We start from the raw sequence: 23,962 nt of genomic DNA, 5'->3' as shown, positions 1-23,962 counted from the left end.
GAGAGAGAGAAAGAGGGAGGGAGGGGGAGATAGAGGGGAAGAGGAGAGTGCAAGAAAGTGGGAAAAATTAATCATTTTGAGTAAAAAAAATTATCATACCCTTGTGTTTGATAAGGCTGATAATAAGTTATGCACAATTTTAGGCGCAACACAAACATGTAAGAACAGGTCACTAGTCATATGTAAAGATATGTACAACTTACACACAGCTTTATAAAATGGTCCCTTAAAGATTCTTCGTGTCATATATTCTACACTATAAAAACTTTGCAACTTGTGATTTTCAGTTGGAGTTCAATGAAAGTGACAACTACGGACTCTTTTCTTTTTTGCTACTTGAAGTAAACCAATATATCCCTGCTTCAGCATGATTGGATTGTTAATCCTAATTTGTTTTAAAGAAATATTGATTGAATTTATCATTTAGATGCTTGTTAATAATAATTTTGAAAGTTGGAATGATTGACAATCTAATTTGGCACCAAAGAAAGGATCACCAGTCATACATGAATTCATGCACAACAGCTTTATCAGACACAGTGGACCGTATTCTGAAGTCGGGTTTAACTTAAAATCAGGTTTAAAGTTGTGGTTTAAGTATGGATAGCCAATTGTTACATAAATCACCAACAGTAGATATATCATATTTCAGCTCATTTGGCTCTCAAATCATTCATAATTGTCTAGGAAGTATAAATAGATGATTGTCTTCACCATCGATGAACCAGGAAAGAGCACAATAAACATAAGAAACATACAACATAATAACATTTTTGACACTTTTGGCTTCCCATAATTTTAGCACAGAGTTAGACCATGGTCTAAGTTAAACCTGACTTCAGAATACGGGCCATAGAGATAATAACGCTATATATCTCTGACACACACTGGGTGGTGTTTCATAAAGCTGGTGAACCTTTCTTGAATGCTAATCGATTCTGAATTATTTTTATTTCTGGTTTATTAAGTCTGATATCCAATCTTTGTAGATTACAGTTCTCATTTTAACAAGCTCCTGGAAGGGAAATTCAATAATTTTCAGTTTGATCACTTCCTACCTCCATGGTTTGATTCAGGAGCTGCACTCCTATTACTATGTGAAGAGTGAAAGTTGAGTATCACATATATTGCAGAGTTGATGAGGTTGGAAGTCTCTGTGATACATGAATATGCATGGATGTAAGAGGGAGCCAAAGATAAAGATTTGAAAGAGAGATAGAGCGATGGAAAGAGAAGGGGAGGAGAGAAGAAAGAATGTGGGAGACGGATGTTATTGAGAAGGCTACATGTATGTGTAAGATTGTGGAGTACCGGTACGTGGTTTTATGCAGGCAAGTACTGTTTATTAGTCTTTTCCACTGTAGCCTTATTCTCTTCTCTCCACTTTTTTCTACCCTTTTTGGCTCCTCTCTTTATCATGAAATGATGGATTCCCTTTTTTGTTTTACTTTCATTATCTCATTGGCCAAAAGAGAGAGAACAGGAATTACAAGATTTTACTTGAAATACAAGCATGCAGTTATGTGCATGGAATATGCTTTTGCTCATTATTTATATTTTGCCTCATATCGAGTCTTACATTCTAACGCCATAAAGACAAAAACTGATAACTTAATGATTAAAGAAGTTCACTAGAAATCAATATTTTACAGGGGAGGGTTAAGCACATTTTTTCACACCTAAACTTAAATGGCTACAATAAGGCTCTATGATTCTAATGGAAAGGAGAGGAATGTTGCCATTTAAGAATGAAACCTGCCAATGGTTTTATTTGCACCATTGTGACTGATATTGTGGATAAAAAAAGCAAATACTAGGACTAGTTAAGACAAGTTAAAGACAGGAGCATAAGTAAATGCATATATTTTGTTTTTCAAAATGTAGTATTTGTTTACTTTTAGCTAGTATTCACTTTTGGTTTCAATAATAGCAGTCGTACTGGTGCAAACACAGAGGTGTGTGTTCTAACCCTGGCTAACTAAGTTTTCATGAAAATAATGCTATCTGGCCAAATATCTGTCCATCTCTTTGTCCATGTCATCTGCCAATCATATGATATCCTCATATATTTCTTGCAATAGAGCTTCATACATGCATACAATTAATTTCTTATGCCTTTTCTATGGAAACTATCACATCTATCTCTTGTCATTTATGATATATGCTCTCCCACCCTCCCCCATACACATTTTTCTCCTGGACTACATATACAAGTATTGCTTGTTCTTGTTTATATGACACTTAGATAGATCCTTGGCATTTGATTGGTCGTTTGATATCGATCATTTGGACATTTGACAATGACGTCATCAACAGTGCAATTTTGGATCCATGCAATTTTGTCCATTGCACGTGCGTATTGTACGCAACACAACTGCATGATTATACACTGCATCGAAATTTATAATTTTCCTATAAAAAATAATCAAGTTTCAAGTGTCATATAAACCAAGTAATGAATGTTCCTTTATTCGAGCAATGGGCAGAATACCTCATTCGGAGAAAGATGAATGATCCATTCAACTCCGCTATCTTTCACCTCATGAAGTATTCTGTCCATTGCACTCATTAACATCCATTATTTGTATACTATTTCTCATCTTCATAGAATCTTCCCCAGTCTCTCTCCCTCTGCCTAGTCCACATGTACATTTCTCTCCTGTATACTAATCTATTCATCCATCTCTACAATGTATATCTCATATAACCTTTCTTATATTTCATCTTAATTGAATCTCCTCTCTCTCTCTTCTTAGCCCCTTGTTTCACTTTTACCTGTCTACCACATGTACTCTATTTCATCATCTCCATGTCTTGTATAACGTGCACATTTCATTTCCTTGAGTGATAGATTAGCCAAAGGGAAGTCGTTTAAATGAGAATGAAGCCCTGGGAGAAAGTTAGCTTGTGTGAAAACAGAACAATAAAAGAAAGAAATTAATGACACTTTGAAGAAAAAAAATCAAGAAATAATACAGTTATGAGAAATTAAACGTTCAGATTACTAATGATCTGGATATCAGATTGGCAATGCAATCAACACATATGATGTCGGACCTCTTATTAGATTTGTACCTACATGTGTTTTACTTGAACTGCCATTTTTGTCAAGTCTGTTCAGAGATGCGTGTTTATTTTCTATAGGAGTACTTGTAAAATAAGAGTTTTCGTAAAATAAATCATGGCCAAAGAGTTTGTACTGTCATTAAAATGAGCGAAAAAAAAAGTTTTGGAGTATAAAGGGGAGAGTTGTACATGTACCTGTGTGACATCACAAGTCTTGGTCACATTGCCAACCGGAGGATCTCTATAGCATGAGCAATTATGACATTTGAATGTTCATAACTTTCTTATTGTTTGTCCAATTGTTCTCAAACTTTCATTGATCTTATTCTTTGATTTTTCTGTTTTAGAAATTTCTGAGACTAATTAGTCAATTACCCCCTCCTGATCACCTCTCTTGACAAGTGAAAGCATTATATGTGATTCTATTTGAAAATACAACATATATGTATATAGTTCCCCAGTGGGAAAATATCAACAAACAGGGCCCATGGTCATGGACAAAGTACTCTCCATATAGCTCCCACAAGCAATATGTTTAGATCTTAAACTTGATGACCTAAACAAATTGCTATATGGCAGCCACATCTTTATTTCCCTTCAAGCAGGCTGAACAGAAAACTTTGAAATGTTCATGTTGTCATGGGCATAATATAGAGAGTTTTAGGAGCAGTGAACGTGAACGGCGTCACAGTTGTCTGATCGTTCGAGTCAACGTCGTCGTCTGCCCTTGTTCACTACAGATACGATTATTTTAGATTTCACTCAACTTTTACGTGTACGTATGTCCACGTGAAACGGCGTGATAAATAGCAGGTCATGACACGCTGCCCGACCCCGAGATCTGGTGTACCATCGCCTGGCGACCCGGTCGGGTGATGCGAAGGTGCAACTTGTGCTTACTTGCCCTTTCAATTGCTTTGATTCCTTTTTACGCGAGTTAGGATTTATATTCTGGAGATCTGGACAGAATTTCAAATATGTTAAACATAATGCATCTTACAACTTACATTAATTTTGTGAAAAGTCACTGAAAACTGTTTTAAAAGGGAAAGGTTGATCTTCATGCTGAGCTTGAGCGGTTGAAATGACGTCACACACGTGCTTGCACGTCGACTATGATTTAGGAGAACTGCAGAATGGATGTGGCAAGGTTCTCGAATCTGATATTCGACGCGAGGACCTGATGCATATGGCAGGCCAAAAAATGACGTCATCTTGGACCAGTCGTCTATTTCAACGTACGTTTCTAAAAGTGCTCATTATCTCAACAAGTCCACTTTAAAAGAAGTCCATATCATAATAACACAATAGAATATATTGCAAAGCTGACTTCATGACATTGTGATCATGCAAAATCTATTTCAAAATGACACTGAAGTACAATCAAATTTTGTTGGTGGGTAGAGGTCAGTAAGACACAATTGACCTGGGAGGAAAATTCATGTCACCTAAGTCAACTTGCTAGCTTTTGTGATACTGCAGAATCAAAGATGAAATATCTTCTCATTGAGCAAAATGACATTTTATTGATTGAATCCCCCTCAAATATAAAACAAACAAAACAAAAGATTGTAAAATTTCTAATCACTTTTAACTAAAAGCTCATAGACTGATCTATCATATATATGCTTACAATATATTTACACAGGTTGCATTACTGAAATACCTTGGTACCATGGATAATAGATCAGCCATTTATTTTCAGGGTACAGAAAAAGAAATTGGATACTAGTTAAAAGTCTGAACTGGTTTGGCTATTGATGCTCATGACAAGTTGATTTTCAGACTCTTAACTTGTATCCATGTGAAGTTGTTATCTTTGATTATTTGCTCAGATTCAAATGATTAGATCATTTTGCTAATCTTTTTTATCAGCATTATAGGCTATGACTGCTTTCAATAGGAATTTACACTAAAGTCCATCTTTGCGAAATATTTTGATTATCCAAACTTTGGGCATCCAGCCGCGTATCATGCAGATTGCCTTCCTAAGCATCCAATGAAAAGGAATCACGTGAAAATCTTTAAAGTCTTCAGAGTTTTTCAAACCACAGGCCCCGTAGATGATTCCAAAACCTTGTACAGTTGCATTATACTGCATGGTGATAATGGGTGCATCACATGGAAAGGCTAAGGCATCAACTTTCACATAAGGTTTGGATTATTGATGAGTGATTTGCTACATGGTTACAAAATTATGTGATAATCATAATTTTCAAGAATCAATGGTAAAAAGTTACAGAGAATACTTATCCGAAGATATACAGTAAATAAAAAAAGTCTTTGGGAAGTAATATTGACTGTTATACAGCTGTTTCTGTGGGTGTGTCTGCCCTATGCACTAGTGCCTCTGGTGCACGTAAACTGTCCTCCTTTAAATCACGATATTTTCCTTTCATCTCATTGGGCATTGGCTTTAGCTTTGGGCATGGGAACTGACCAGGTACCTCACAGATACACCATCGAGCAAAGGTACGACCAAAATTTGCTGGGTTTGATGAACGCTCCATGGCTTTCCTTTCAGTGGCTAACACTCTCCTGATGGCAAAGAAAACAAAGCAATAAGTTAATACCATACTTATTGCCCATACATGTATCTTAACCCAATATACAGTAATACAAATAATGAACTATACATAATGGATGTACATGTATGTCAATCATTGCCTTTACATAAAACATATCTAAATATCACAGGGATTGTGGAACTGAGGGGTGGGGGCAGGGTAGCCTCCCTCACCACTTTTGTCAGTAAACATTAATAAACATGTTTTTGTGATTTTCTTTCCAGCCCCCATCCCCCCCCCCCCCATACACACACTTTAACAAGTGGAGCACCTCTGGCAGTCTCACCTGCATCGTGTAATTCAATATAGCAGCAGTGCTGACTTTGAAAACTACTAAAAATAATTATTCACAAAAAACACCATTCATATAATGATAAAATACTATGTTCATTGACAATAAATGACATTCACCTTGATCATGCGACCTAAGACTTGTCAGTGATGTTTGATTACCCCTATATCCACATTTTATAAACTATATCTATAAACTTTGAAAGTTATGACAGCAATCTAATAATTACCTCCAAAATAGCCAAAGTTTCAATGACCTTAAATGACCTTTGACTTTGGTCATGTGACCTGAAACTCGCACGAGATGTTCAGTGATATTTGATTACTCTTATGAAGTTTTATGAACTAGATCTATACACTTTCAGAATTATGATAATTATTCAACAAATACCCCCAACATGGCCAAAGTCCATTGACCTTGGTCATGTGACCTGAAACTTGTACAGGATGTTCAGTGATCCTTGATAACATTTATGTCCAAATTTTATGAACTAAACCAATACACTTACAGAGTTATGATAGTAATTCAACAACTACCTCCAACATGGCCAAAGTTTATTGACCTTAAATGACCTTTGACCTTAGTCATGTGACCTGAAACTCGCACAAGATGTTCAGTGATAATTGATTACTCTCATGTCCAAGTTTCATGAATCAGATCCATAAACTTTCAAAGTTATGGTGGTAATTCAACAGATACCCCCAACTTGGACAAAGTTCATTGACCCTAAATGACCTTTGACCTTGGTCATATGACTTGATTAACCTTATGTCCAAGTTTCATGAACTAGGTCCATATATTTTTTATGTTATGACATTTCAAAAGCTTAACCTTAGGTTAAGATTTTGATGTTGATTCCCCCAACATGGTCTAAGTTTATTGACCCGAAATGACCTTTCTTTGACCTTGGTCATGCGACCTGAAACTCAGGCAGGATGTTCAGTAATACTTGATAAACCTTACGGCTAAGTTTCATGAACTATATCCATATACTTTCTAAGTTATGCTGTCATTTAAAAAACTTAACCTTCGGTTGATGATGACGCCGCCGTCGTCGGAAAAGTGGCGCCTATAGTCTCACTCTGCTTCACAGCTGAGACAAAAATTAAAAAACAATCAACCACTGAATCATTCACTTGAGATTATTTCTAGAAGACTTACTCTGATTTTCCAAGAACTTTATTTAGATGTTCTTCAATGTCATCCTTGGTCTTATCCTCAATATCAATCAGCACCTCTTCACCTTCATCTGTAAATGATAAAAACATCTATGCATCATCAAATGTGAGATTTTATCTTCCATAGCAAGTGTATCTTTACAGCCCACTTTGTACAAATTATTTTCATTCTGGATTAAGCTAAAAATCTGACACTAAGGGAAACATATTTTCTTTGAGTATAGCTGGTATTGTTTGAGGAATAGAATTGGGTAGAAGGTCTGTGCCTCATCAAAGTTTAGGAAAATACATTATTTTAAGGAAGATACATGAACAAAGGGTACTCTATATCAGATTTGACAAGGAGTAGGCATAATAGACTCTCTATAAAAGACTAAATGCATTAGTTTGTAGAAATCCATTATGAGTACTTGAAAACTAGATTGGGAAATGCCAATGTGAAAAAAAAATCAATCATGTTGAGAAGTATCTATGAAGTTATGAAAAGGTGAACTCATATCCCTTTACCCACCTCCACAATTACAGTATATTTCTAAAACCTAAAATACATTGCATCCCCACAATTTTGTATACATTGTACTGTACTTACTTAGAAAACATCTGATAAATGGAGATGGTGTGATGTTCTTGAAGGTTTGCATTTGTACATTTGGATTCTTGTATTGCAGCTGAGGTAGGTGGTAAAATACAAAGTCCCTGTGACAGAGAGAGAGAGAGAGAGAGAGATAGGGGGGGGGGGTGGTGAGAATACTTAGGTTATAAATATTTACAATTTAACCTTATCTGAATCTGAATTTATATCAGGGCTGTCATTTTTTTTAAGAAATAAGAAAAAAAAATCAGAAGTCTAACACCAGTCAATAGGCCCAGACCGAATGAACAATAAAACTACACTGTCGTATTTGTATTGGCAAGGATTTGAATCCTACCTTTGATTAAGCCCGAGTCATGTTCTGAAATCCGGCGGGGTTGCGCCGGTAAGAATCCGGTATCCCGATAAACGAATTTGCAAATGGGGAAGTACAAAGAAGTCACTGAATATACAATATTGATTTCCTTTTTAAATGAACATTCATTTTTTTTTTAAAAAGAGAAATTCAGAAAAGTATGAGAAGACGGAAAAAACTAGCAGATGTTCACATAGCCATCTTTTTCTCTTTGTTAGCAGCTAAGCTACGAGACGCATAGTATCTGCTGCCCTCTACAGGAGTTTCGTAGCTTAGCTACTAACAAAGAGAACAAGATGGCCACACAAACATCGGCAAAAAATTTTCCCCGTCTTCTCATATTTGTAACAAAGAAACCTGGGTTACAATCGGTAAGACTGAATAAAACATACAAAGAAGAAAATGTTAAACTATTTGTTATTTATTGCATGTACATTGTTTTAACGAAACCGGAACGAAAAAAACAAAACCGGTACCCACACACATCTGACGGATTCTGGTATTCTGTCTGGCTTACCTTTGATGGCTATTGTTGATATTAATTTTTGTCAGTGCTTAAATTGATAACAATAGCATTTATAATCGCTAGAGGGTATTCATTTGTCTCGCAATCTACTATGGTCAACAAGGAAATTCGTGATCACTCTTGCAAAAAGTGTTCACTAGCTTACAAGTTCACGAGCTTTCGAGTGCCGCTGCAACTCTTTATCAAGTGACGAAAATTATCTGATAACGTACTCTATTTATACTAATCTCCAGGACCGTAGGTGGGCACTGAACCGTTGCGTCGGTGTGCGGTGCGGCCGGTAATCCGTATATGCAAATAAGCCGGGGGTATATGCAAATATGCCGTGGGTCGGCAATATGCAAATGAGACCAAATTGGCGGGCTCGCTAGTTTCCCCATGGGCGGGGGTTGACTAGCTGAGCGGTCCCTCGTTCTGGGCCGGGAACGATCGGGTCGGCGTGCACTGCCAGGTAAGGGGGTATTGTGCTGTTGGATGGTTCGCATCCAGAAATCGGGGATGTCGATCCCGCTATCTCTGTTGAAGTTGTTAGGACAAAGACGTATACTAATAGCCTCCTTAATCCTGCGTGTATACCAATGTCTCTCTTTGGCTGCGTTTATGCGACCTCAAGCCAGAATCATGATTTGAATCACGATTTGAATCATGATTCAAAACACAAACATGAATCACAATATCACAGAATCAGCGTTTAGACGACCTTCATTCCAATGCCGTTTCTCCTCAGATTCGGGCCAATCCAGTGCGCATCACTACTCTAGTGCGCAGTTTGACAGAGGAAGTTTTTCGCACGTGTTTCGGCTCTCGAAAAATCTTTTGCTTCCAGAATTCAGTCTATACCTCATTTTGTTTACTTCTATCATATATGGTCCATATGCTTCTATTCATCTTGTTAGTTTATCCAAAATGGTGTTCGGAAGTGAATTTCAGCGTAGATCCAATTTAGTATTGATACTGTATACTCAACAACTGAGATCATTGTCTGTCCAGTTAATTCCTTTACTATAGAACTTGAAGTTGAAGACATGACCAATAAATGAAAAGTAGTGGACGATGCGATGACCAACACAGAGCTTGAACATGACAAGAAATGCATGCGTAGTACATATTCATGTACATACAGCGCATTGAGCTAGGCAAGAGTCAAACCGAAAGTAGCCCGACACAACAGTGAGGTCATAGAATCATGATTCAAATCACGATATCGTTTATTCGAACATTTTCGTACGTGATTCTGCAGAAACGTCTTTCCAAACGCCCCTTTTTTCGTGTTTCATGTTTGTGATTCTAATCATGATTATATTCAATTTCGACTAAACGCAATCGTGATTCTGCAGAATCATGATTTGAATCATGATTCAGATCATGATTCTAGGGTAAAAAAGTGGCGGATAAACGCACCCTTTGGCAATGCAATGTACACCCTCCCAATCTGGGTGGTGTTGCTTCTCCCAAGCATGTTCTGCCACCGCGGATCTGTCGGTTCGCTGTCAACTAAATACCCCCTTACCTGGCAGTGCACGCCGACCCGATCGTTCCCGGCCCCGAACGAGGGACCGCTCAGCTAGTCAACCCCCGCCCACGGGAAACTAGCGAGCCCGCCAATTTGGTCTCATTTGCATATTGCCGACCCACGGCATATTTGCATATACCCCCGGCTTATTTGCATATACAGATTACCGGCTGCACCGCACACCGACGCAACGGATCAGTGCCCACCTATTGTTCTCGCGTTCGTGTGTACGGTCCTGGAGATTAGTATAAATAGAGTACGTTATCCGATAATTTTCGTCACTTGATAAAGAGTTGCAGCGGCACTCGAAAGCTCGTGAACTTGTAAGCTAGTGAACACTTTTTGCGAGAGTGATCACGAATTTCCTTGTTGACCATAGTAGATTGCGAGACAAATAAAAACCCTCTAGCGATTATTTCAATCCGCAATAATGAACCTATTTAGTATTAATAGCATTTATTCTGTTCAAAAGTAGACTTGAAAAATGACAATAGACTATTTTGGCACAAGTGTAGAATAAATGATCAAGTCTTTGATTGTGGGCATCAACGGAAGGAAAAAACATAAGGGTGTATTTCAATGATGCATAAATACAACAAGAATTACAAGAAAATTGACCAACTATGTTCACTTGGTCTGGCCATTGATATTCATAAGCTGGATGGAGCTTGTTGTGCACTGCCCCATGCATGACCTTGAGGCAAGGAAAACTACACAATTAACAGTATATGGGATCATACCAATGCCCGAAGTACATTGACATGAAAAGTACTAACATGTAGTCCACACACGATGCATGCAGACACACGCACACACACAAGAGATAATGGGGGTGTTGATCTTTTGAAGTAGGCTACTCTTTTAGGACTGATAAGAGCAATGTTGTCGCTCTGTCCACCAATTCATGAATATCAATGGATCAGGCAGATTTAATAAACAGCTGGCTGGGGCCAGAGCATGAGTGATAAATAAAATAAGCCTGTTCATGAAGGTGGTTTTCAATTTCACCTGAAATAGGCATTTGTGATTTGATGATTATTCATGTATTCCTTTTAATATATTCTTTTCATTACATCCATACTGAAGAGTAACAGAGTCTTCATAATCCCTGGTATTTGACAGTAGCCTAAACAATAGTCAAATGTGCCAAAAGCAGACAATATTGTAGACTTCCAAACTTTACCCCTGATGTACTACTATTCTCATGATTCTATTCACCTGGTCTATACAATGCCTTTCTTTCTTAGAATTTGAATGCTTTGTCAGGAAAGCTTATGCAACATCTTCATTATGTTTGAAGAAAAGCTGGATGGGGGACAGGGGGATAGACAGGAATAACCGTCGTTTCTGGGGATTTCCCTTACTGCGGCAGCCCGAACACGTACACTGTCTTAAGACGTGTCGAGGTCCCCGGGGCAAGGGATTTCCCTAACAATGATCTACTTTCTTTCAGAAAGTTGGCTATCAAAAATATTTGTAAACTAAATCTAGAAATTTCCAAATTAATACCTTTAATTCCCCATCTAGACCAAAAGCTTCAGTCTCTATTTTGGTTGTTCCGCTGAACTACGTTGGCTCCACTCACCAATACATGTGGGTGAATGATCTATCAATTCCTGGATTTCTTGATCTCCCTGCCCCATACATGTAGTTTCAGAAAATATACTAAATTGATCATGTACAATGAAGTATTGATTTATTTACTTTTTTCCCCAAGTCATATTTATTCATTTGTTAATTCTTTTCTTCTGGTACTGGTAGTGTTAGACAGCTATCAGCCGTCTGTTTCAAGGAGTTTTTAAACATTATTTTTTTAAATTTCTCCTTGTACACAGACGGCTCGCGAAGGTGCAGCCGCGATTTTTTTAGCTAATAAAAATATTTAGACAGAAAGTACTGCACCTAGTCTATAGCAAGATTAATATTCCATTTTGGCCTGAAATGCACCAAAACGAAAAAAAAATAAGCTTAAAGGAAAATAACAGTGACTTACTTCGGCTGTCGCGCAACTTCACGTTCACTTCCCTGTTTTATCCAAACTTAATAATACATAAACATATGGCCATTGAGTCCCTGTACAGATCAAGTTAGAACTTCGGTCTCTGTAGGCTAATTGCCTTGGTGAGTGGAGCCAACAGAGTTCAGCGACAGCGGAACCAATATAACAGAGACTGAAGCTTTTGGTCTATGGTTGTGTTAACTTATCTGTCACCACTTTTTTTTTTATTAACAGAAATAACCTTTTGTTTCATTTTTCAATAAATTAACAGAAATAACCTTTTAAAGTTTTATTCCAGGCATCAATCTGATCACATGCTTGGCCCTCTTTTCCAAGCTTGGTTCCTGAGACCTGACCACTGCACATTTCATTTTTGATACGTTAGTAATTGTTAATAAAATTTATCTCCTTCTTCTGATAGGTATAGCTGATATTTAATTTAGTGATAAAGTACAGTCTACCACCAACTGGTGTGATAAACACTATCTGGTAAATAACGGTATTTCCGCAATAAAATTTATCAGACATATTTTTCATTACAATTTCCATACATTTCAGATCTTCAAAATCTCCCATTCATTATAACTTAGAACATACATGATACATTAAATAACAGTCCCATAACTGTGTTTATGTGGAACAGTTTAAGTCTACGTAGTACGTACCGGTACCGCCACCGGTACGGTCGGTAGTACCGGTACACTACATGTTTAACTTTCATAAGAAATCCCTCACCTTGCTCCATCACTCTCTTTCCCAAAGGAATTATAGTTGATTGTCAAAATCTTAACAGAATCTCGAAGATATATTTTCCCCTGCTCAAGGTATCGAATTGTCCTCCGAAGAGGAAATTTTCCTTTCATTGGCATGATTGATACAGGATTGATATTGCGTTGCCGCACTAATCGCGTTCATCAGCTCAGAAATTTTGATTGCGCAATCGCAAAACGGAAGTTGCTTCAGCCGTTCTTTCTGCATGCTGCATGGATTCCTTGCTGTCGAATCGTGGCTGCAGCTTGAGTTGAAAACCCACTCTTTTTCTAAATTTTGGTAATCATCACGTGAAAACTTTCGAATTCTTTGAGATTTCAGAGGTAAGAACAACTTGACTTACTCTCACATCTACTTGATGTATGAAAATATTTTATTAATATTAGATTGGAGAACTTTTAATTTCGGGCTAAAGCCGCTAGCCGCGCCGTGGCACGCCACAGTGCCCTGCCCGAAGCCTCGGCTGGAGAGACAGCCGGGAGCCGTTCAGAGGTGGAGGCTGAGCTGAGCTGAGGCTTGCCTGGGGCCTGTTGCATGAAAGGGTCTTTCGTAGAACCATTCTACGTAAGAACGAGATATCGCTCAACTGTTTCACAAAGCCGATTTGGGCGATACAAAGAATGGTCCTTGGAAAGACACCTCCAGACATGTCCTACGTAGGCATGATCTTCTTTGCACACCGCCCGCCACCGTCGGCATTGAGAGAAAATGCATTTACGGCAAGCCACACTGACATATCACCTCTAAACATTTTTTTTGGTTGCACTCTGACGCATTTTATCGGGGATGGTGCCAAGTTATGTTTTATATGGGGGCTATAGTTGTCTCAATTTCAGGTCGTCTTTTTGCACGGCAGGACGACCAAAAACGGATGTCATTTTAACTTCTCCGGGGTACATTATTCCCGGGGGTAATGTATAGACTATAGGGCCAAATATTTTTTAAAATAATATGTTTTCTTCTATTCTCCCTCCGTCTTATCCCCACCCCTTTTCTATTTAAAAAATAAACTTGAAATACTTGAAATGGGCGGCACTATATCTCTTTAGCCGACCCCAGTCATGCTTTCTCATTAAAGATAAACAACAAATTTCTTTAAAAGAAATTATGTAAGGTAAAAAACGTGTTCAATAACATTCAGCAAAAAAAAAAGACAAACAAAACTAAGATGTTAAAGGAAAATGAAACCCTTGAAACTAGCTGAATCCATATCAAAGAGAAAAATCAAAGAAACATATTGTTGAAAGTTTGAGGAAGATTGAATGAATAATAAGAAAGTTATGAGCATTTGAATATTGAGATCACTAGTGCCATGTAGATCCTCCCATCGGCAATGCGACCAAGATCTGTGATATCACACACGTACAACTCCCTCATTACTTTAGTACTTATTTCACTTATATTCTCACTTTTATAGAGTCTATCACAAGGTTAGGTGTTTTCTTTATGAGATGACAAGTACAGAGGTTTCACAACATTATATCATTGATGAATCGTTTGTCATATGATTAGAATGAGCAAAAAGAGATGTTTTGGGGTATATTTTCAGTGTCCGAATGGGAGAGTTGTACGTGTGTGACATCACAGATCTTGGTCGCATTGCCAATGGGAGGATCTCCATAGCATTAGTGATCTCGACATTCAAATGCTCATAACTCTTTTATTGCTAGTCCTATTTTACTCAAAGTTTTGTTGATCTTATTCTTTGATTTTTCTGCTTTCACAAAAGCTAACTTGCTCCAAGAGTTTCATTCTCCTTTAAACATGCTAAATCATTTATTTATTTTTATTTTATTTTCATTATAATTATTTTTTTTTGCTGAGATTTATTTTAATCAATGAAAATTAATTGTTGGATTTGAAACAGTGAAACAAAACAAAAAACCTGCAGCTAATATTGAATTTAAGATACAGATTAAAGATAAATTCCAGTTTTGGTAACGATCTAAAAATGACTTTTTACAGAATCTAATATAATGACCACCTAAGTGTCTGTTTGTATGAATAAAAAATATGTGCCAAAGGATTCTGGAAGAAATTGTGTAATTGCTGAGAAATAAGCAAAATAAGCGCGGATTCGGTCACTTCCGTCGGGTCTTTATTTTAGCAATAATAATACACTGTCCCACGTGTGCCTATCTGTGTTGGTGATCTTCAGTGTGAATATTTTTCAGCGTAGATTTCAAGATTTCACAAAGTTCAGTTTATGTAACTGTACCAGATCTAGATCCTCGATGATATACTGACAATTAAGCCTTGTTTTACAGACTTTCTCATGAAATCAGTGTTTACTGCAAATACTGGAATTTCTCTTTAAGCCTATAGCTTACGAATCCATCACAATCATTACAAATGAAGATAAGTTCATTAAAGAAAAGATTATGGAAAGTCCATACGAAGAGGCGCATTTTAAATCTTTTATGTTATTTCTTAAACCTTATATTCTTATATAAACTTCCATAAATTAAGTGATCATCTTTAAATATGACCAGCGTTTATGATCGTTGTCATATTTAGCATTATTTCTGTAAAAGTATTTTTCCATTGCGGATTGATTCACACCTTTTTCTATGTTTTAATTATTATTGCAAAGTACTACTTTATCCACTTGGACATGTTTGCAGCAATTTTCATATTTTAATTTTCTTCTGTTACTCATCATGCAACTGAGGTATGTTTATACTCACATTTGTATTTCTTGCGTTATATCTGACAAATAAAATAAATAAATTAGATTTTTCACACGCAGCCTCTCATATTTTCCTTTTTAGTCTCATACAATCAGACACTGTTGATTTTGTTTACTCCATTCAAACCCTATATTTACCTCAACAAATAACATATTAACGCATAATTTGCAAAATTATCGTTATATACAAGTATTCTATAAAAATACAGAATATTGAACTCATAAATGTCGAAATTACTTAGTTAAATCAATTTTTATGTCGGACAAGGGTCTCTTTCGTTGAAATATCAATAAAAGGTGTCTCTAAAAAGACACCGTGTTCTAAATAAGGGAAATAATGAAAATTTCGATTTTATTTAGTTATGTTTGTGAATCTTTAAAGTTTTTTCTCTTTTAACCTCATAAAGTAAGCTCCATACATCAATTCTACTATCAGTAATAAATAAAACATTATTTGATCTCCTTTCATTGAAATATCGGATTTTATGTAAAGTCGTCATTCAGAAATAAAAGGTTCAGGTGACGATAAAGACTAAATATTTTTCCGATACTATCGATATCAAACGATGTCGCGGACTTGGAAGACAAAATTGCCTTCGTGAAACGGAAAGCGCTGATTTGTCGCCAATCTTCCTATCTCGGAAGAATGGTCCTAGGACGTTCCTACGTATCGCTCATCTCGTCATGCAACAGGCCCCGGGAGCCTGGCCTGGAGGCGTCTGGGGAGTAAAAATCATCTACTATACGTAGGCTTACTCCCCACTGACGCCTGGCGCGGCAAGGCATAGGGCCACACGATCACGAAGAAGAGTTTTTGGAGAAAACAATGTTGCCCCAAAATACTTGATTTGTATATCTGAAGTTGATAGCGTCATAATTATGTAAATGGATAATAACACTAAATCCCCCATTACGTATATTCAATTTTTTTACACTAGAATTAATCCCTATATTAAGAAAAATAATGTAAGAAGATTCATGAGCAGATACTCACCGAAGATCTTGTCGCCATTTTCCTTCTTTGTTCGTAGCCTAGTTACAAGACTATTATAAGAGAGGGCGACGATATCATGAGCAGTGCCAATTAAAAAAAAAATAAAAAATTCAATCGGCTGATGAATATTGTTAATTGTAAAATACTTGCATTAGCCAATAAATTGTCGGCTAACTATGCAAGTATTTTACAATACGATATTCTACTTGATATGATGCCCCCCTCCCTTTCCTATAGGCTGTACTAATATGTAGTGCCACCCCTGTGCCAATGAGTTCAAAACATTATAGTATTGAGCTCATAGACATTGGGACCACCATACATGTAGTAATAATGGCACCTGGGATTAAAAGAAAGGCCAGAAATTTGGTGACGTGGCAAGTAAACTGGGGCCTGTTGCATGAAAGGGTCTTTCGTAGAACCATTCTACGTAAGAACGAGATATCGCTCAACTGTTTCACAAAGCCGATTTGGGCGATACGAAGAACGGTCCTTGGAAAGACACCTCCAGACATGTCCTACGTAGGCATGATCTTCTTTGCACACCGCCCGCCACCGTCGGCATTGAGAGAAATGCGTTTACGGCAAGCCACACTGACATATCACCTTTAAACATTTTTTGGGGTTGCACACTGATGCATTTTATCTGGGATGGTGCCAAGCTATTTTTTAGATGGGGGCTAGTATCATCAATTTCAGGTCGTCTTTTTGCACGGCAAGACGACCAAAAACAGATGTCATTTTCTTCTCCGGGCTTTATGTCCGGGGATAATGTATATAGGCCCAAATATTTTTTTAAATATGTTTTCTTTTATGGTCCGTCCTATCCCCACACCATTTCCATTATTTTTTTTTGAAATATCGAAATGGGCGGCACTATCTCTCTGACCCCTCATGCTTTCTCATTATAGATAATTAAACAACATGAAAACAAATTTCTTTAAAGAAATTATGTAAGGTAAAAAACGTGTTTATAACGTTCAGCAAAAAAAAAACACGATACAAAACTAAAATGTTGAACATGGTAAATCATTCATTTATTTTTATTTCATTTTCATTACAATTATTTTTTTTTGCTGAGATTAATTTTAATCAATGAAAATTAATTGTCGGATTTGGGCTAACTTGAGATGTACTAAAACAGTGAAACAAAACAAAAATCTGCAGTAACAAAATAGCTAATTGAATTTAAGATACAGATTAGGCATATAGCTTACGAATCCATCAACCAAAAAATTACACGGGGGCGGCGGGCGAATTCGCCCCGGAAAAGGGCTAAAAACATTCACACGAGGGCGACTGCAAAACTCATAATCGCCCCCGTCAACTAGGCTTGGGAGCCAGCGCCGGGTAATCGAGTCTACCCAATTCTCAATGCCAGAGTCGGGGAGTCGACCCTGATCTCTGGAGACTCGAGTACCAAGCGGTGGCGGTTCTGAGATAAAGGGACTCGAGTCTTTGCCATGCTCTCTCATTCATGGACGAAAATCGGCCCCAGCGCCGACTCCAAGCACTGAGATAAAATAAATGTAGAATTTGGAGCCGAGGAGTCATATACTTCGAGCAGAACGTTTCTCTGCTTGTGTGCTTTAGGCTCAGTGTGACTGCATGTGGTATGGGGATGCATCGTGTGCATCGTGTGCATTGTGTGTAGTGTGTATTTCTGTGTGTGTGACTGTAAAATGCCAGTAGAGACCACGTGCGCATGTGTTGAGCGACACTTGTGATTGTATCATGAACTGGGATTTGTGTGTGGATTGTGTGAGAAGTTTGGTGAAGGTGTAAGATTTTGGGCGACTTGATAGATGATTGCTCCCCCCCCCCCTCCCATTTATCTAGCCCCATGTCGAGCTGCAGCCACCCATCTTGATCCTTCCCCCCAAAGCTTGTCTCTCCTCATTCCTTCTTTTCTTCCAAACTTTATTTCCCTATTATTCTTGTTAATTTCTCCTTTTACAAGTTGTAATTCATTACGAACTTCATTATAATTTTAATGAAGTGTTTATCACCTCTTGTTTGTTTTTAAATATTTTTATATCTCTGTTCAAAACAAGAGTCTCGTCTATCCCTTTAAAAAAAAATCACGCTTTGATTTTTTTTCTTTCATTCTAGTCTTAAATGGGAGTCTTGCCTTATTGGAATATTGGCAAGAAGTTAATAAAAAAAAATGATGTTATTGTTCTGTCAGTAATAAAAGTAGAGATTCAAATATGGATATTTTTCAGTCACATTTCATTTAATCTTCGTTATTTTAATCCAAACATTCATTTTTTTTTCAATGATGTATTTCACCTTTGGCCAGTTCGCCATTTTCTTAAGTGACTGAAAACGTAGACTAGCCCCTTAATTCAGGGACATCAACCCTCGGCAATTTGTTTACATAACTTTCTTTGTCTCCGTCATGTATTGCACAATCTTGAGAAGCACATGTTTGGAAATCTGATATTCTTGTGGTGGTGGTGGGGGGGGGGGGGGGTACGAGATTGCCGCCCTTTTCATTCTGTTTTGGTTTGGCTGCCACATGGCCTCTCTCACTGTGTGGAGAAATTAGGTCAGGTAAAATTTGCAAAGACGTGGATAAGTTCATTTCAATTAGAGGCTGTGCAAGGCTAGGCATTCATGATGGATGATGGAAATTTCCAGTTTTGGTTCTGGTAGGCCTTTTTGTCATGAATCTGTGTAACTGATACGAACGCTTAACAATTCAATGACCTTTATGACTTATATCATTATTTTGTATGAATAATTTTAAGTCTTTTTAAAAAAGTGTCATTTAAATAACTTTCAGTCAAATATGTACGAAGGATATTTGTTCAACTTCATAACATTTGCAGGTACCTATATTGTATGATAAAATAAATTACCTCAGAATTGTACAAATTCAGAACTTTCTTTTTCTTTTACATTGTCTTTAGACACGAATACAGATCTTTCTAGATTAATTTGACAAATGGGCTATAACACTAAATAAACACGCAAAGCTCACGTCAACCAAGTATCAAACATTCAAACTTGGATTAATTCATGGAGGTTCTACCTCCATGATTTAATCTGAATAGGTCTGTATTAGGTCCATGAATCAACTCAGATATCGTTCAAGCATCAAAATCCATCTATCATCACAACACTAAAATCATAAACAATCACTTCGAAGAAACAATGCGAAGGTCAAACCAGGGAAGTGTTATACTTCCCTGGTATATGCTAGCTACCGTGTATATATATACACACACACACACACACACAAACGCAAAAAAGCCGCGAAATAGCTCCAGAAATTGTAGCCCTGGAAAGTAGAAATTGTAGCCCTGGAAAGTGGAAAAAGAGCCCTGGAAAATGAAAAAGTAGCCCTGGAAAATTTTTAAGTTTCTCCAAAAAGAGCCCTGGAAAGAAAAAAAGTAATTTTTTGGTTGGAATCCATCACAATCATTACAAATGAAGATAAGCTAGTTCATTAAAGAAAAGATTATGGAAATGAGTCCATACGAAGAGGCGCATTTTAAATCGTAGGGTAGGCCCCTTTCGGCCCCTACTAAAGCAATAATGTAGTCTTTACTCCTCAACTTTGAATTTTTGAAATGTTGAACATATATATTTTTTATATCCTTAAACCTTATATTCTTATATAAGCTTTCATAAATTAAGTGATCAACTTTAAAAATGACCAACGTTTATGATCATTGTAATATTTAGCATTATTTCTGTAAATAGTATTTTTTCAATTGCGGATTGCACCTTTTTCTAGATGTTTTAATTGTTATTGCAAAGCACTACTTTATCCACTTGATGGACATGTTTGCAGCAATTTTCATATTTTCCTTGTCTTCGGTTACTCATCATGCAACTGAGGTATGTTTATACTCTAAACATTCACATTTGTCTTTCTTGCGTTATATCTGACAAATGAAATAAATAAATTAGATTTTTCACAGGCAGCCTGTCATATTTTCCTTTTAGTCTCATACAATCAGACACTGTTGATTTTGTTTACTCCATTCAAACTCTATTTTTGCCTCATTAGATAACATATTAACGCATAATTTGCAAAATCATCAATATATATATGTATTCTATAAAAAACAGTATATTAAACTAATAAAATGTCGAAATTACGTAGTTAAATCAATTTTTATGTCGGTCAAGGGTCTCTTTCGTTGAAATATCAATGAAAGGTGTCTCTAAAAGGACACCGTGTTCTAAATAAGGGAAATAATGAAAATTTCGATTTTATCCAGTTATGTTTGTGAATCTTGAAAGTTTGTTCTCTTTTTACCTCATAAAGTACGCTCCATACATCAATTCTACAATCAGTAATAAATAAAACATTATTTTATCCCCTTTTATTGAAATATATGATTTTATGAAAATCGTCATTCCGAAATAAAAGGTTCAGGTGACGATGAAGACTAAATATTTTTCCAATACTATCGGTATCAAACGATGTCGCGGACTTGAAAGACAAAATTGCCTTCGTGAAACGGAAAGCGCTGATTTGTCGCCAATCTTCCTATCTCGGAAGGATGGTCCTAGGACGTTCCTACGTATCGCTCATCTCGTCATGCAACAGGCCTCTGAGCTCTTGCAAGGCACAATAGGTGTGTGTGGGGGGGGGGGGGAATTCAGTTGTCAGTGCATGCATGAACCAACACCGGAGGCAAAGTTCAGTTGAAAGCCTTGAAGAGTCTGCTCTAAATTAGTCTGATTCATAATTTTCCATTTCTAGAGACTTATCATCAGGTCTACTGTTAATGTTCTTTTTTGCATTTTCTATTTATACAGACATTCCCATTCAATGATGGCTACTTCTCAAACTCAAAAGAATCTCAAAGGAACACCTACTGCTGGTATTCAAGCTGATCCCAAAGACTTGTCTATTCCATGCCTCTCACAGGACTCATCCTATCATCTTAGTGATGATAAGTCGGCCGCAAGCCCACCCTCTCTGAGATATCTCTCATCAATGGCTTGTCCGAGATCCACATCCAAGCCTTCTCCCTGGCTGTCAGAGGTATTACATACACCCTTCTATATGAGAGGTGATGCAAGATGTGCCAGCAGTCCACCATCTTTAAGAGTCCTGTCATCAATGGCTTATTCCGCATCAAGACCAACTGTTGATGAAGCAACTAGTGCGAAGGGAACTTGGAGGCACTACTCCAGCTCTGAATCATCAGATGCTACCACTACACACAAGAAAGATGGTTGTCTGTCAAGCCCATGCCACGCCTTTAGTGATGATGGAAAGGGATGTGAGAAGAAAACTTCTGATGTTGTCAAAGGAGTCCATGCTAAGTTGAGACGAAAATTGAAGGAAGGTAGGTAGCATTTCCTTCAATAGTGAAACTTGTAGGGTCTAGATATAAGGTGTGGTCTCCATCTTTGGGTTCTGACTGTGTTTTCTTTCCAGATGATTTTAGGGCATGATACATTAAAATAACCATTATTTGTTATCCTGATGTTTTCTTTTCATTATAAGCCGCTTGCTCTTTGCAGGAATGACCAAAGTCCATTCATTGATTCAAACTAGTGTACATGTAGCTTTTGTGATAGACTTATATTTTATTGTTATAGGTCTTAATGGTTGCTATATTTCTAAAATTTTTACCCTTAATTCATACCTGCCAACCATTCCGATTTTGGCAGAATTATACTGATTTTTCGACCACCATTCCGAATTCCGAATTTTAAAACCAAAATTCCGATTTTTGGGTTAATCAATATAGTGTTGAAATTATTGAAACGGCTGTATAATGCGACTAACGCATGCACGGCTGTAAGATGCGACTAACACATAAACGACTGGAGCGCACGGCTACGCAAATGCACTAGCTACACGATATACACAGAGAGTGACTTTAAACGGCGCGCGAACAGTGCGCAGTTCCATTGCAAATACATGTGAAAATTAACGAGCGTACATGCAACGGCCGCACTTAGGGCGCTACATTTTGAGGTGTTGTCGTTAGCGTTTACTTCCAGAAAAAAAATGGCGGCTGACATCGGCTAGCGAAAGAGCTAGTTTTTAGTGAGGACATGTTTTCATAATCCACGAACATCGGAAAAACCGTGAAAAAGTCACATTTTTAGACCCCTTGTTTCCTAACTACGATGTTAAGAATCACCGATGGTGATATTTTTGACGGGAAACATGGTGATTTTGGTAAGAAAATTTCACTTTTTATTTGAGGTTTTTGCCCATGTCGCCGGATGATTTTGTAGTGTGGGAGTGAGTTAGTGATGTAGCGTACATGTCTAGAGTGTGTTGGTGATTACAGTGGTATATTGCTGAGTCTGCTCATCTGCTGATGATGATGAAGGGCTGAAGGTCGCATGAACAACGGCCCCCGCCCGGCCGCGTACCGACGCAATTGCTCTTAAGTTAGATCTATCCCTACGCAATTTTAACATTGATCTGTACTTTATTTTTTGAATAATTGTCAATTTTTTGAGGAAGAAAGATTATCAACTTTCGATCTCGGGTTGAGCCTTCGGAGCCGAACGCCAAATCTACTTTACTTGCTTTGCTTCAGTCAGACTGCAGGTCCCAAGAAAGTGGCTTCTTTCATCCAAGTGATATTCATGACTTGAGATGTTTTGCATATTTAATGAGCTTGATGCGGACCAAAACACCTCTTTTCATTCGGTCATTGCTGCTCTAATTGTGCATCGAATTTCATGAATTTGGTACCATTGTAAAGAAGAAGAATCATTCTTTCAGGTCATGTGTTTGGATTTATTCAAAGATTTTGTAATATAGTAAGCCTGAGTCGAATCGATTTTAAAATCGGTGTTCGATCGATGTCATCGAACGCCGATGCAGATTTTGCAAAATCGGTGCATCGGAAAAAAAAAAAAAATACGTCGGCCGGCCGATTCATTTGGTTCACACAATCAAACATCAAAATAAACAGTAATATCCGTCTCGACTACTACTTACTTCATTTATATTGCCCCCAAAATGAAACGGATTGTGTAATTATGATGCCTATTCACCATTAATTTGAAGTTTATTTCAATCATAGTTCGAGTCTTACTCGTCTGCACGGCTCGTCTGCTCGTGCCGAGATAATTTATGCACGATGAATTTATGAATGGAAGTCGCCATTGATCGTGCATGCGCAGTACTGTGCTTTAATCAAATCAGAAAATGGCCGGAAAATTGATGCGATCAACGTATAAAAGTAAATCTTGCTTTCATGAACAATATTAATATCATGACCATAGAACATGATTTAATCGTAATATTTAACAATAATTTGCATATGATAATCATTAATATGAATTTAGAGCTTGATGTGAAACGTTTGTATTTCGTTTCAATTTTCAATGGCGGACATCACATGACGATCGACTTGAGTGAGTGGAATCGCACTTGTCTAAAAAAATAATTACACGTCAGGATTGATTATCGAACATTGTC

General features: G+C 37.3%; 2 protein-coding genes across 2 annotated transcripts; one reads left to right on the top strand and one right to left on the bottom strand.

The window, feature by feature from the left end:
- Positions 1 to 4,379: 4,379 nt before the first annotated feature.
- Positions 4,380 to 13,324, bottom strand: LOC129256643 (small ribosomal subunit protein mS25-like). The gene is made up of 4 exons (XM_054894802.2): positions 12,824 to 13,324; positions 7,693 to 7,799; positions 7,087 to 7,174; positions 4,380 to 5,604 (listed from the first exon to the last, which is right to left on the bottom strand). The coding sequence occupies exons 1-4, from the start codon at positions 12,955 to 12,957 to the stop codon at positions 5,370 to 5,372; spliced, it is 564 nt and encodes a 187-aa protein (XP_054750777.1). The 5' UTR covers positions 12,958 to 13,324; the 3' UTR covers positions 4,380 to 5,369.
- LOC129256645 (uncharacterized) lies at positions 13,091 to 22,483 on the top strand. The gene is made up of 2 exons (XM_054894803.2): positions 13,091 to 13,182; positions 21,322 to 22,483. Exon 2 carries the CDS (start codon positions 21,335 to 21,337, stop codon positions 21,863 to 21,865), a length of 531 nt encoding a protein of 176 aa, XP_054750778.1. The 5' UTR covers positions 13,091 to 13,182; positions 21,322 to 21,334; the 3' UTR covers positions 21,866 to 22,483.
- Positions 22,484 to 23,962: the final 1,479 nt, after the last annotated feature.

Source organism: Lytechinus pictus, chromosome 3 (assembly GCF_037042905.1).
Source record: "Lytechinus pictus isolate F3 Inbred chromosome 3, Lp3.0, whole genome shotgun sequence".
Classification (NCBI taxonomy): domain Eukaryota; kingdom Metazoa; phylum Echinodermata; class Echinoidea; order Temnopleuroida; family Toxopneustidae; genus Lytechinus; species Lytechinus pictus.
The sequence above is the reverse complement of the archived record's forward strand: the minus strand, read 5'-3'. Positions and strand labels throughout refer to the sequence as shown.